The sequence below is a fragment of the Mus musculus genome, chromosome 6 (genome assembly GCF_000001635.26).
Source record: "Mus musculus strain C57BL/6J chromosome 6, GRCm38.p6 C57BL/6J".
Taxonomy (NCBI): domain Eukaryota; kingdom Metazoa; phylum Chordata; class Mammalia; order Rodentia; family Muridae; genus Mus; species Mus musculus.
In genome coordinates, this window is record NC_000072.6 from 118,499,849 (window position 1) to 118,513,506 (window position 13,658).

Sequence of the window (13,658 nt, forward strand, 5' to 3'; positions counted from 1 at the left end):
TAATTATCTGATGTGTGTCCCATTAGGAATACCCATAGCTTAAGAACTTAGTTACGGGGCCATTTATGGGGAGCAGTCTTCAAGGAGCAAGAGGTAGAAAGGAGAATAACAGAATATGAAGTGTTAAATTGGGTGGGAGCAGGAATGCAGGATAGAGGCTGGACTACACAGAGGGATAACTAACACTAAGGCCTTTTGAAAGAGCCACATGGAAGCCCACTAATGTAGGAGCTACCTAGAAACATGCTAGAAAATAATATGCTCAAGACCAGGAGGGGCTACCTCTTTTTGAACTGTTGGCCAATGGGTCATATAGACCTCAGCCACTACAGGCTGCTGTCAGCACTCTTGTCTGTCCTGCAGAACTTGACAGTTAGACCGTGTTGCCGAAGACACCACTTCTTTGAAGTACTGGAATTGAGGACACTAAGTTGATACTCATCTGTAAACTCCATGCCTGATGACGACCTTCCAGTGTGCCAGAAGCTGCTATGTATGCTATCAGAGGAGAAAAACTGACGATAACAACCGGCCTGGCAAGACATGACCACTGTGCAATACTGGCACAGATGTTATCTGAGTCACAAATCACTTTCTGCCTAGATCTAAGGCCTACTTATTGAGACGGAGCCCATACCTGGAACTGTTAAAGGCGCCAACGACCTGCACTCGGATGTGCCATAGGTAATAGGGCCTAGGGAAGAACACAACCCTCATCAGAGAATCTTTTCTTTGCAGTGGACAGCCGTTATCACAGAAACTCTCAACTAGCAATATTAGGTCCTGGATTGTGCAGCGCTAAGCGTAGGTGGGGCAGTGATCTTCATGGAAGAGGGGCAGAAAGACTGTAAGAGCCAGAGAGGTGGTAGACACCATCAAAGGAGAGTTTTCCCTACAACAGGGCAGCTGTGCCAGCATGCTACAGACCTTTGCAAACTCTAGCCAGACAAACATGCCAGCACAGAGAGAAGGCAGACACAAATTCTCATTTTGAATTTTTTCTCTATAAGAAGGACACATTGAGATAACTGTTAAAATTGAAAAAGGGCTTGCAGATTAGATATTGATCTTCTTGATTCAGATTATTCCTCCATGGGTACAATGATAGCCCCTTGTTTTTAGAAGATATGTATTTAGGAATAAATGTGTCATGTCTGCAACTCACAAGGGACAATACACACACACACACCACACGCACACACACACCACACATACACACCACACATACACACACACACACCACACGCACACACACACCACACATACACACATACACACCACACATACACACACACACACCACACATACCACACACACACACACACACACACACACACACACACACACACACACACACAAGTCAAAGAGGCCATGAATTTGAGAGGGAGCTGGCAGAGACCTAGGACGAGCTGAAGGGGAGAGAAAATGGTGGAAATGGTATAAATATAGGATTCATGTATGAAATTCTCAAAAATTTAATTTATTAAAATATAAAAATAATTTGTTATCAATAACTTATATCTCATTAAATAAAATAAAGAGCCATTAATCTACATGAATACTAGTAAATGAATATATTGTACATTTGATAAGAAGCAGATATTTACAGTCACAAATTATCTCTCCACATATCAATTATTACAAAACAAAAGTAAATATACTGAGGAAAAACAGTAGGTAATTGCTCTAGTGATCAATATCAACATCATAATAACAGAGAAACATCTATATTAGAGATCACATAATAGGATTAAGTGAGAAAAATTACTTCTGTAATACTTCTGCCAAGAATGCGCGATGAAACATAATAAAATAGAAAAATTCAATTCAAGAACATACTACACGAATTGCCCCTTGAAGATTTAAGGTCGTGAAAGTCCAGGAAGGACTGAACAATGTTCCAGACTGAAGGAGTCTCAGAACGTCAGTACCTGGGACCCATCGGTCCGAATGGGACCAGTCTTTATTAAAGGACACTGTAGAGAAGAAGCCAAGCTGGAAAGGAATCTGTTAGTGTTAGCCTTCTCGTTACAAAGGCGACACTACAGTTACTTAGAGCGTTGCTAACTACAATAAATACTGAAGTAGTAAGGAATGACAATGGCCGGCAGCAAGGCTCTCTCAAATGGTTCAGACGAGCGGGATAGAATTACCTGAGCTTCTCCCTAATTTTATGACTTGAAAAAACTATCAAGGATGAACCAGCAAATGAATAAAGAGACTTGGTGAAAAGCCTTAGGTCATCGTGCTGTTCCACAGGATCAAGAATGATCAGTGCTTAAAATTAAAGTTAAGTTTGGTGGCAACACTATGGCTGGGAACCGTGAAAACATTAACAGTGGCCAAGGCAGCAGCCTACTGAACTGAACTGATGTCTGGCTAAATCTTTTGGCCCATGCAGAGTGACAAAAATAGAAAAATATAAACACAAGGATGGTATTTCATCCCACCAAAGTATTCACGGTAACTTGGTTGTTTGAACAACTCGCTTTAGGGTGTTTTCATAAGTAAAATTTAGTAATACTGGTTCAATAATACTTGCAAAATCTGCTTACGACCACCAAAAAACTCCTGGTAAATATATTAATTTCTAATACATATGACGAAAAAGTTTTTCTCGTGCTTTCAAGTTATATGGTTAATACAAATATAAACAGTTTAATAAATATGTTTTATTTATTTTAATAAGCACTTATATCTTTGTTTTCTTTTTTTAAAGATTTATTTTATGAATATGAGTGTTCTATTTGCACATAATCCTGCACATCAAAAGAGGACACCAGATCACATTATAGATGGTTAGAGCCACCATATGGATGCTGGGAACTGAATTCAGGACCTAGGGAAGAGCTGCCAGTGCTCTCAAACTCCTGAGGCACCTTTCCAGCCCAAAATGTTATATTTTAGATCATGTATATTAATGTGTATTATTTGTACAAAATAGTAGGTTCCATTATGACTTTATTTTTCAGTATGAGACATGTAGCTCTGACTGCCCTTGAATTCAGAGATCTACCAGCCTCTGCTTCCCAAGTGCTGGAGTCAAAGACACGTGCCACCACACCCAGGCCACGGAGACATTTCAGACACACAGCACGTGCCCCTTTAACTTCTCTGATCCTCTCTCCCAAAAAGTCCCACTTCTACTTTTTCTTCCTTTTTCTCTTTTTAAATTCAGCAGATCATATATTTTTTCTTTAGAATGTCTATAAATTCTTGCGATGCGTCTGAGAGTTGATCTTGGCTTGCTTTAGTAGCAGATCCCAGGGGAGAAACTCTGCAGAACTCAGATTCAAGTTCAGCAGTAGCTGGAAAGAAAGGGATATATATATATATATATATATATTTATATGTCAAGAGTTCACAGTTAACAAAGCACAAGTCAGAAGAAGAGCTGAGACTGAATTGGTAATCTGCATATGAAACTGCAGTGCACACTCATGACTGAATTTAACTTGTTTGCAGGTGCATACTTAATTATCATCGTGAATACCAAAGTGTCTGTGTTGTTGACTCGTTTCTTCAACAATCATGTGCGAAGCTACAGTTACAAGCACAGGAATGACAAGATGAGACAATACAGTTCACTGCAGATAATCACATAGCGGTGACATCAAAGAGTATTGAAACCAGCATGGCCCCGGCACACAAACAGGCACTTGGACCAGTGGAGCAGAATGCCACTGGGACCATGTTGTAAGACCACATATTCATAGCTGCCGATATATGACAAGATTCCAAAAATACACACTGGAGGAAAGAGAAGTTCTTTGACTAATGGTGTTTGGAAAGCTGATGTCCACCCGTGGAACGAAACTAAATTCTTCTGTATCAGCCTGCATGACACCAGCTCTACACGGGTGAGACGTCAGCGAGAAACCTGAGAGTGCTGGGAGAACACAAGGCAGCACCCTACAGGACACACACAGCACAAAGGACTTCCGGTACAGGCGTCAGATGGCTCAGCACAACTGACAGAGTGGCCTCATAGACCAAAAGACTTCCATACAGGAATGGGAACAGTCGGATAAAGAGGAAACCTCTCGAATGGGAGAGAATCTTAGTATAGCTGACAGAAGATTAATATTCAGAATATATAAATACCAAAGAATCAAGAAAACCAATAACTCAATTAAGAGTGAACTATGGATCTATACAGAGTTCTAAACAATGGAACCAAAGCCCAGAGAAGTCCAAAGGGAGCACTGGCTGGAGGGGATGGAGAGAATAACAGCAGGATGCAGGCCACAGGAAGTAGGAAGTGGAACACGGGAGGAGGTTGTGTGATACAGACCCAGGGAACTGTATTATTTTATATTTGCCAAAGAGTAGGGTATGTGTACATGTGTGTGTATAAAGATTTGTGTAGGAAACCTTAAAGGAAGTTATGCCACTTAAGCTACAATGTTCCTGACAGGAACCATGAAAAACTCCAGTAACAGTCAGGAGACTCCTCCTTCTGAACGGTTGTGGGGGTACCAGGGACTCCCACAACGATATGTATATCGCTGATGTAGCCTTGGCTACCTGGTAGAGGTTGATGGTAAAGCCCTATTGCCAAAGACACTGGACACTTAGGACAAGGACTAAGAAGTTGGATCTGACCAGAGAGCTCCTCCCAGAGGCCAGCACGCAGTGTTAGGAGGTCTGGGATAAGCTGCCGAGGGAGGAAGTTAACTCTACCAGGCTGTAAAGCCAGAGAACCACAACTGGACAGGCAAGATACCCCAATAATGCAACAGTGGCCCTTGTTCCTTGGGGGTAACCAACAGTGTCTAACTGAACCTAAAGCCCACTCAACAGGAGGGAATTCATGCCTGATATTATAAACTAGCCAAGAAACTGTGGCTGGACAGGCCTCAGACCTTAGAGGAGAACCCAACACTATCATGTCATTAAAGTAAGACTTTTCACATTCCTTTGAAATTTCTCATTCTTCATAGCCTTAGATATGTGTAGCTCTCATCTGTGAGCACATGGAGACTATCACAGAGACCAGCACTGGTCAAAATCAAAGAACAAGTGACTGTGTGGTGCCGATCACCAAACAGAACACCTCTGTCACAAGCCTACACTTAGTGCAGGACACATCATGGAACAGAACCGTGAACTCCCAACAGTATGACTGCTTCCACATTACCTCCAAAGACCACACCAATCTGCATACCTACAAGGGTAGAGGAAAAATCCAAAGCGTGTACTTGGCTTTTTTTGGGGGGTGGGGAGGTGGTATAAAAATGACACAGTTTATCTGGGAACAGGCTGCAAGCATCAAGTCAGTAGGTGGCCTTCATCCATGGCCTCTGTTTAGCTCCTCACTCCCAGTTCCTGACTTGACTTCCTTCAGCAACAGACTTGTAGGATGAAATAACCCTTTCCTCCCCAAGTCACTTTCGTCATGTTCTTTATCACAGCAACAGGAGCCTTACCTAAGGCAGCCGTACCCTGAGATGAAGAGCTAGAGACAGGCGATGGCTTCTGGGAAAGGGAGAACCGTTCTTTTTTCAAGGATGAGACCTTGTTCCTAAGTGGTTAGTCCAGAGCACAGGCAAGCAAGGGCAATGCTAACTGGGCTACAGGTTGCATACATGAGAAGAGGCCATGAATTTGAGGGGAGGGAGAACGTGGGTGGCATTAGAGGCAGGGTAGAGGCAGAAGCGACGCTAATGCAGTGTACTTATATATGAAGTATTCAAATGAAACAAACATTTGCTGAATTAAACTCCGAAGGAAATACCTTCATATGTTTAATTTTGTGTAAAATAATGCTTACTGTAAAATCCATTCATTGAGCAAGGAAAATTAGGTCATGTAATACTTATAATTTATTTTAAAAATTAGTCAATCTAACCTTAATTCATAAATTTTGGCACATACCTTCTTTAAGTTCTCTATTTATACTTTTTTCCAACTCTTGATGCATCTGAAATGAGATGAATATTTATAATGGTTAAGAAAATGGAAAGTTTTTAACTCAGAAATTAATCTTATGCAATGCTACACATTTATTTATTTATTTATTTATTTATTTATTTATTTATTTATTTATTTCCCTGGAGCTGAGGACCGAACCCAGGGCCTTTCTACCACTGAGCTAAATCCTCAAAGCCAACACATTTACTTACTTAATAATAGTATTTCTATCAGATTCCTCTAAAGGATACACATCCACATGTAGGTCTCTGGATGTCTGCCCTTCTCTTGTCACTAGAATAGAATGATGCTATGGGAAAAGTGTCTTTAGAAGGTGTGTCATGATGTCCCAAGCTATACCTTTAGTCACAGCCATATCTATTTTCCAAACTATAACTTAAGCACAGCTTTTAAAGAAATGTACTGGTTTAGCGACCGTCGCTGAACCAAGCAACAGTGAGCACCTACTGAAACGAGAACTCTAGAAACTTTAGTAATGTTTTTCCATTCATATAAGTTCCTATGACAGCATGCATTGGCCAAGCAAAACAGTATCATGTATTAAATTAAAAGTGAGAATTTTATCAGAAACTTGAACAGAGAAATACACTAACCTTGGTCAGGTAGATCTCCACTCTCTTATTTGATGGCTGTAGGCCTGAAGTAGGAACCACTATGTTTTCTCTTGGAATAAGAGTTCTGTTGAATACCAAACTATTATGGAAACTTCCAACACAAGGACACTCCACAACAGGCCTTGTACTCAGAGTGCTCAGCAAGGACCTGTTCTGCTGCTCCTCCAGGAGCAGCTTGCTGCTGGCCTCCTCCAGCTTCTCACTGGTCCTGTGAAGACCACAGAGGGCAAATGCTTAGTGTCTCCAGGGTCCCAAATGAACCCTGAGTCATGGCTGTCTAAGAGGTTGCGGTGAATACAAGGAATTTGCAACTCAACAGTGACACAGCCTAGAAAACCTGACAGAATGCAGCTACTGAGGATTGCAGGTTTAAAATTATTCTAAAAAGTGCAGGTATTTCTAGAGGGAATCTTAACACATGAGAAATTCCAGCCAAGTAGGAGGGAGAGACATGGCTGCTGGGATGAGCAGCTTCACCAGGAACCATGGTGCCTTGGAAGGGCCCTGCTTCCCGGCTTCCTGAGGGCCTCATCAGAGACACTAAGTGGTAACTGGGAGATGATTGATGTATCAATTTGCTTCACTACAGCAGACGTGCCACTGTGTATAATTAACACATCTCACTCCCTGAAGACATAGAAGTGGAGACATGTAAGCATTCGCTCCCATTACTCAGGATAAACTAGGAATAACTCAGAGCCACAGCTGAGAGAGAAAGAGGCGCCGTGCTGAAGCTTCAGTCTCACATTACTGCTTCCCTGCATCGCACATGCGTGTAAAAGCACAGATTAGAAAACCTGTCAATTACAGTTTATAGGGACCTCTACTGGAAACAGTACAGACGACAATCAAAGAATATTAAAATACCAAATGCTGAAATTGCTCAGAGGAGAATATTAATTACAGTACCTGATCCTTGGGACCAAGTTATCATCTTCCCAAAACAAAACAAAACAAAACAAAACACAATCAAACCTATTAGTAGTTCTATTTAAGGGAACATGAATAAGCAATTTTATAATAATATAACTTTCTTAACTATAAAGCTTCAAAAATATCTACCTAAAGTTGACCATATTAACTAAGACAGAAGGATAAAAAAAAAAAGAATATAAGCTATCCCAAATGAACATTATTTCTAGTGTTGTCTATAGCACTCACAGCCTCCTAGTCTCACTGAAGACGATGCTGTAGAGCTAAAGCCCCGAGTTTCTTTTCTGAGATTCAATGTTAGAACTTACTTGTTTAGTTTACTTGACAGCGATTTTCTAGCTCTGAACTCTTCCTGGTAGAGCTGCTTATACTTTTCCAGTTCTATTTTATCGAAGTCTTCCTGGGCTTTCATTCTGTAGAGCTGGGACTCCAGGTCTTTAATCCTGAGCTCCATCTGACTTCTAACCGAAGCGTTACTGTTCTCTCTTAACTGCTCCAAGCTCTCCTGGGATGCTGCTTGAGCCTACAGATCGAGAGAACACACTTCAGAAGCAGTTATAACCCGAATCATTACTGTCCAGTTGTTTTGAATGAAACATGTGAAAGCAGATGCTGATGCTGGGATTAAGACAGGAAATTATAAAAAATGGAATCTTCCTCATCGTCTTTTGTTTATTTAGTCCTGGGACTCAAATCCAGGGCCTGGTGCATGCTAACTGAACACATTCCCACTGCGGGTATGCCCAGCTCTGAACGACACATAGGCACACAGTGATCTCATCATTTCAAGAACTCAATCAGCTCCAGATGAAAGCCTGAACTAGATGGCTTAGGAGTAACGTGAGAGTTTCGTGTGCTTCATATGTCAACCTGTTCTGTTCCCCTTCTAACAATCTCAGTTTTTGCAAACTAGCTTTGAAAGTCAAATGAGTCTCTAATGAAAGGTCCACTGAGTTATAACAACAAAGAATCCTCAAACACAGGAATAAGCACGTGTCTTCTTCTCTCTAGAACTTTCTAAAACTCTAGGGATAAGCACGTGTCCTTTTCTAAGATTTGAGGAGACACAGGACGCTGTGCAACCCCCCCCCCCCCACACACACACACTCCATCTCTCCCTTAGAGTGTGAGAACCACAGTGGCCATGGAAACAAGCTGACCTGCAGGAAGAGGTTGACCTGTTTTAACTTTTCCACCAAGTCCTGCCTCGCTCGCTCTTCGACCTCCCGCGCGTACTGCTGTGCTTGGCTGTGCTCCACCATGTTCTTCTCCATGTGACTTCTGAGGTTCACGACCTCCTGCTCCAATTGCTTTTTATTCTTCTCTAGTTTCCCACACTTCTTTTGTATAGTCCTCATCAATAGTAACTCCTGCTGAAGCAGCTGATTTTTTTTACCCAGATGTAGACATTTTGAAGATGCAGTTTCCAGTTTTGCTGTAAGATCATCAATCTGCAGGAATAAAATGCTACAGTTTGGTGATGATGAAGGCAGCCGAGAACAGGGCAGCATAAAGCAATCACAAATCCTACCTAAGAACAGATGCGATTAAATATAGCCTGCAATAATAACAATAATCAGGTTTTTCTTTTTCTTTTTGGTTTTTCAAGACAGAGCTTCTCTGTGTAACTCTGGCTGTCCTGGAACTCACTTTGTAGCCCAGACTGGCCTCGAACTCAGAGCTCTGCTTGCTTCTGCCCCCTGAGCACTGAGACTAAAGGTGTGCGCTTCCATGCCCAACTCATAAGGTTTCTAGTCAAAAGTAGCAGCTGTCACAAAGCATACTTGTGATCATTATTTTTTACACACCAGCATTCACGTTAGATTTATTTTATGTGAATGTCTCCTATCTTTCCTTCTTTGTCATCTTGAAAAATCTGCACAGTGGCACACTCCTTTAATCCAGCATTTTTGGGAGGCGGAGGTGGAGGCAGAAGGAGAGGAATAGAGGCAGAGAAGCAGAAGCAAGCTGAGGCAGGCAGATCTCTGAAATCAAGGTCAACCTAGGACAACAGGGCCTATGCAGAGAAACCCTGTCTGAAAAAAAAAATCACTCAAACAAACAAACAAAAAAATCTGTAACTGTGATCCCTATCTTTATGCCCCACAATTTCTAGAGAAGTCTTAGGGATATACTGTTGTTCAGGCACCGAAAACTTCAGTGACTTTGGTGAGGAGTGGTGACATCTTACAGTTTAAACTAACTGACATGGCCACTGTTGCACTCTGGTGCTTCCCTTAAGAATCAGATGCTAGGCTGAGAAAGGAGAGCAGGACTGGTGGAGCACACCTGTGGCCCCACGGTCAGGAGACTGAGGAAGGAAGACCGTGAGTCCAAGGCTAGTCTGGGCTACATGGCAAGATCCTAAAGGAAAAATGGAAGGAAGGAAGGAAGGAAGGAAGGAAGGAAGGAAGGAAGGAAGGAAGGAAGGAAGGAAAGACAATTCAAATCTGAACTCTGGAATCAGCTCAGTTTCCAATGAGAAAAGCTGGGAGCGCATACTTAATCTTCTTTCTAGGTGGCAAAGATCTACAGACGATCTTAGAAATGGTAATGCGTGAATGAAATACAGTGGCATAAATGCAAACACGCTGAGCCAGCGGATCCCGTGCCCACGACCAGAGACAAACAGAAGCGAAGGGAGAAGCACTCGGCAAGACACCAAAGGTTTGACTTAAGAAGATGAATGGACCCTGCCTTTCCAAGTCTGCCTTCACATTGTGTCATGGGTCAGCAAGGCAGAAAACAAGTTTCTAGATGAAAACCAGTGTTTCCACAGGAGTGAAAGTAAAGGCCTTCACTCTGCGGCCATAGGCTACTACCACGGTATCCAGCCATATGCAACATGACTGGAAAGTTCTCCCTTGAGAACCCAACTTGATTTGGCACCGTTGCATGCAAAGTGGGGACTAAAAGTCCACTCAGGTATCGATGGTGAGCTGACTCCAGCAAGTTTGATCAAGAATGATGTGAACTATGTCTTTCCAGCAAAACCATTGCTTGGACGAGTGGAGACCCCCATAGAAAACAGTAACCCAGAGCATACTATCTAAACATAATAAAACTATAAGATTCTTAGAAAAAAGCACAGGTATAAGTTCTTGTGACTGGATCTGGTAAGCTTTTTAGACATTATATTAAAGGAAAGAAATAGATTAAATGGACTTTGTCAACATGTGTTTGACACCATCAAGGAATGAAATGCAAGCTACCAAGACAAGAGCAAATACTTGAATATCCTGTATCTGTTTTATCTGTAGATATCTAGGAGATATAAAGGATTCTTACAACAACAACAACCTCAAGAAGATAACCCTTGAGGGGAGCACTCAAACAGACGTTTCTCCAGAGAGGACACACATATGGCCAAGAGTCACATGAGAACACATGTTCCACGCCATTCCTTCACTCCTAGGAAACAGCGAAGGAAAGCCGTAACCAAGCATCACGTCACGTCATTAGGTTGGAAACTTGTAAACATGGTGGAAAACAAGTGTTCCAGGGGCTATGGAGAAACTGTTAACCCAATGGCGCTGGTTACAAAGTGTGGCCACTTTGTGGGAGCTGCTCAAGTCTAGCAGTTTCCACACAGCTCTGTGGTTCCTAAGCACGTGAAGAAAAACGAAAATAGATGCAAGCTACACTTCTCCACAGCAATGCTATTAATACCCAAGCAAGGTGAAGCAATAAGTGATGTATGTTAAATATAATGTACGTTCTATCATACAATAGGGTAGACTCAACAACAAGAAGACACTGTAAGGATGCTTGCTTCAACACAGATGGACCCTGAACACAGCGATAAATCGAAGAAGTCAGAACACATATGGTGACTGACATGGAATGCCAGAACAGGCAGATACAGGGACAAAGCTGACTTGGTGGATCCGTAAGGCCATGCAGAGGAGGCACGTGATAGATGAAAGTGTTATTTTAGGGTAGCAGAAATATCCTGAAGTGGAAGGGATCACAATAGTATGGGATATGCTAACTGCAGTCCAATAAAACTGCTACCAATAAACAAATATAGAAGATGTGTTACTCATTTAGGATCACATAGTGATGGACTGCAGCCTGGGTTCCAGATGTAAGACTCAACAGTACATCTTTCTAATAGAAAATACAATTTTCATTGACATAAAGTCCGTGAAGCAATATAAAAACTTCAATGCATCCACAGATTTATGTTACTTAAAATTAAGTTATTTTTCATCCCCAAAACTGATTTAAAATTACCTTTTTTATTAGTGTACTAACTGGGATATCCATTTCAAGGTGATTGTTTTTTATATCTTGACGAAGATTAAGTTCTCTGTTTTCATATTCATTTAATTCTTTTTTGGTCATTTTTAAGACTTCCTTAAATCTGCAAAAATGAACAGAATAAATGAAGACTTTAAAGAGTATAGCCAACAATTATTTAAACATATACTAAGTTCTGTCATTTAAAAGACATACATTTTGGGGGTGTGGTGGCACATGCCTTTAATCCCAGCACTTGGGAGTCATAAAATAAGCAGCAGATCTCTTTGAGAGCAAGCGGTTCAGAGAAAACAGTTTCAAAAAATACAACAACAAAAAGATAATTTTTAAGTTACCATACTTAAAATCTGAAAGCATTCTGATGTAATTAAAATCTTAGGTAAATAATATGAAGAAAAAATATGCTATGCATGGGAGGCAGAGTTAATATTGTAATCATGTACAGAACGCCTGTAATTATTTATATCCATTTTAGTATATTACTATAAAACATTTTTGACACCATTGCATACACTAGCAAGATTTTGCTGATAGGACCCTGATATAGGTCTCTCTTATGAGACTATGCCAGGGCCTAGCAAACACAGAAGTGGATGCTCACAGTCAGCTATTGGATGGATCACAGGGCCCCCAATGGAGGAGCTAGAGAAAGTACCCAAGGAGCTAAAGGGAACTGAAACCCTATAGGTGGAACAACATTATGAACTAACCAGTATCCCAGAGCTCTTGACTCTAGCTGCATATATATCAAAAGATGGCCTAGTCAGCCATCACTGGAAAGAGAGGCCCATTGGACTTGCAAACTTTATATGCCCCAGTACAGGGGAACGCCAGGGCCAAAAAGTGGGGGTGGGTGGGTATGGGGGACTTTTGGGATAGCATTGGAAATATGAATGAGGAAAATACCTAATTAAAAAAAAAGAAATATAAATAAAGAAAATATCTCATAAAAAACAAACAAACAAAAAAACCCATTTTTGCATGTTAGCTATAACCCAGATATTGGTAACTCAGGAGGAAACACTTGAATGCTGTCACCTGTTGTCCCTCCTCTTCTGCAAGGCAAAACACACAGCCGAGCATGAGGATTTAGTATAGAATGAGAATGAATGATCAGCATCCAAACCCAGAAAGTATCAAGAGCATCCAGAGCAGAAATGGGGAAAAGCAAACAAGTCTTTGTAGTTTGAGTAGAGGGAAAAACTAAACAGAACTTCACAAGAAATGAAAGAGAAAAACAGTGTAGGATGACTTACAGAGAAAAGAAGACATCACAAAGTCTTTGATCGGGATAGCTAAAAAACCCAAAACATGTACAACTGCACACAGAGCCCAGGGCTGGTGCACACATCACTAAGTCATGCACACAAGACAGTTAAATTTAAAAAGAAAAAAGCATTGATTAGAATCAGACAGAAACCCCAAAATCTCAGGAATGAACAGAAAAGCTGCAAACAGGGCTGGAGAGATGGCTCAGCGGTTAAGGGCACTGACTGCTCTTCCAAAGGTCCTGAGTTGAAATCCCAGCAACCACATGGTGACTCACAACCATCTGTAATGAGATCTGATGCCCTCTTCTGGATGACAGCTACAGTGTACTTACATATAATAAATAAATAAGTAAATAAATCTTTAAAACAAACAAAAAAAGAAAGAAAGAAAGAAAGAAAGAAAGAAAGAAAGAAAGAAAGAAAGAAAGAAAGAAAGAAAGAAAGAAAGAAAAGCTGCAAACGCTGGGAAAGATTCCACTTTAAGAGACCAGCAACACAGGGAAGAGGCGGGTCTGCCAGGTCCCCTGCGTGAATACCACAGCTTTCAGTTTCCTGTTTTTAGGGGACTCCTGAGTGTGTGAACAAGTGGGTCTCTGACTCCTGTGCCTTCTCTTGGGCTCCTGCCCAGCCATCCAACAGTCTG

At 41.3% G+C, this 13,658-nt stretch overlaps 1 protein-coding gene across 7 annotated transcripts in view; it reads right to left on the reverse strand.

Moving 5' to 3' along the window:
* Positions 1–1,451: 1,451 nt before the first annotated feature.
* Ankrd26 (ankyrin repeat domain 26) overlaps positions 1,452–13,658 on the reverse strand; it is a 60,981-nt gene continuing 48,774 nt past the window's right edge. For 4 of the 7 annotated variants that reach the window (XM_006506023.3, XM_006506022.3, XM_030255354.1 and 1 more), the window contains 6 exons: positions 11,718–11,847; positions 8,642–8,932; positions 7,790–8,004; positions 6,528–6,756; positions 5,878–5,923; positions 1,460–3,308 (listed from right to left, as the gene is read on the reverse strand). In XM_006506023.3, the coding sequence (XP_006506086.1) occupies positions 3,175–3,308; positions 5,878–5,923; positions 6,528–6,756; positions 7,790–8,004; positions 8,642–8,932; positions 11,718–11,847 (1,045 nt within the window). In that variant the 3' untranslated portion in view covers positions 1,460–3,174. Of the gene's footprint in view, positions 3,309–5,877; positions 5,924–6,527; positions 6,757–7,789; positions 8,005–8,641; positions 8,933–11,717; positions 11,848–13,658 lie in introns of those variants that run through there. The other 3 variants (NM_001081112.2, XR_001785122.2, XM_006506024.3) reach the window with 3 other exon arrangements.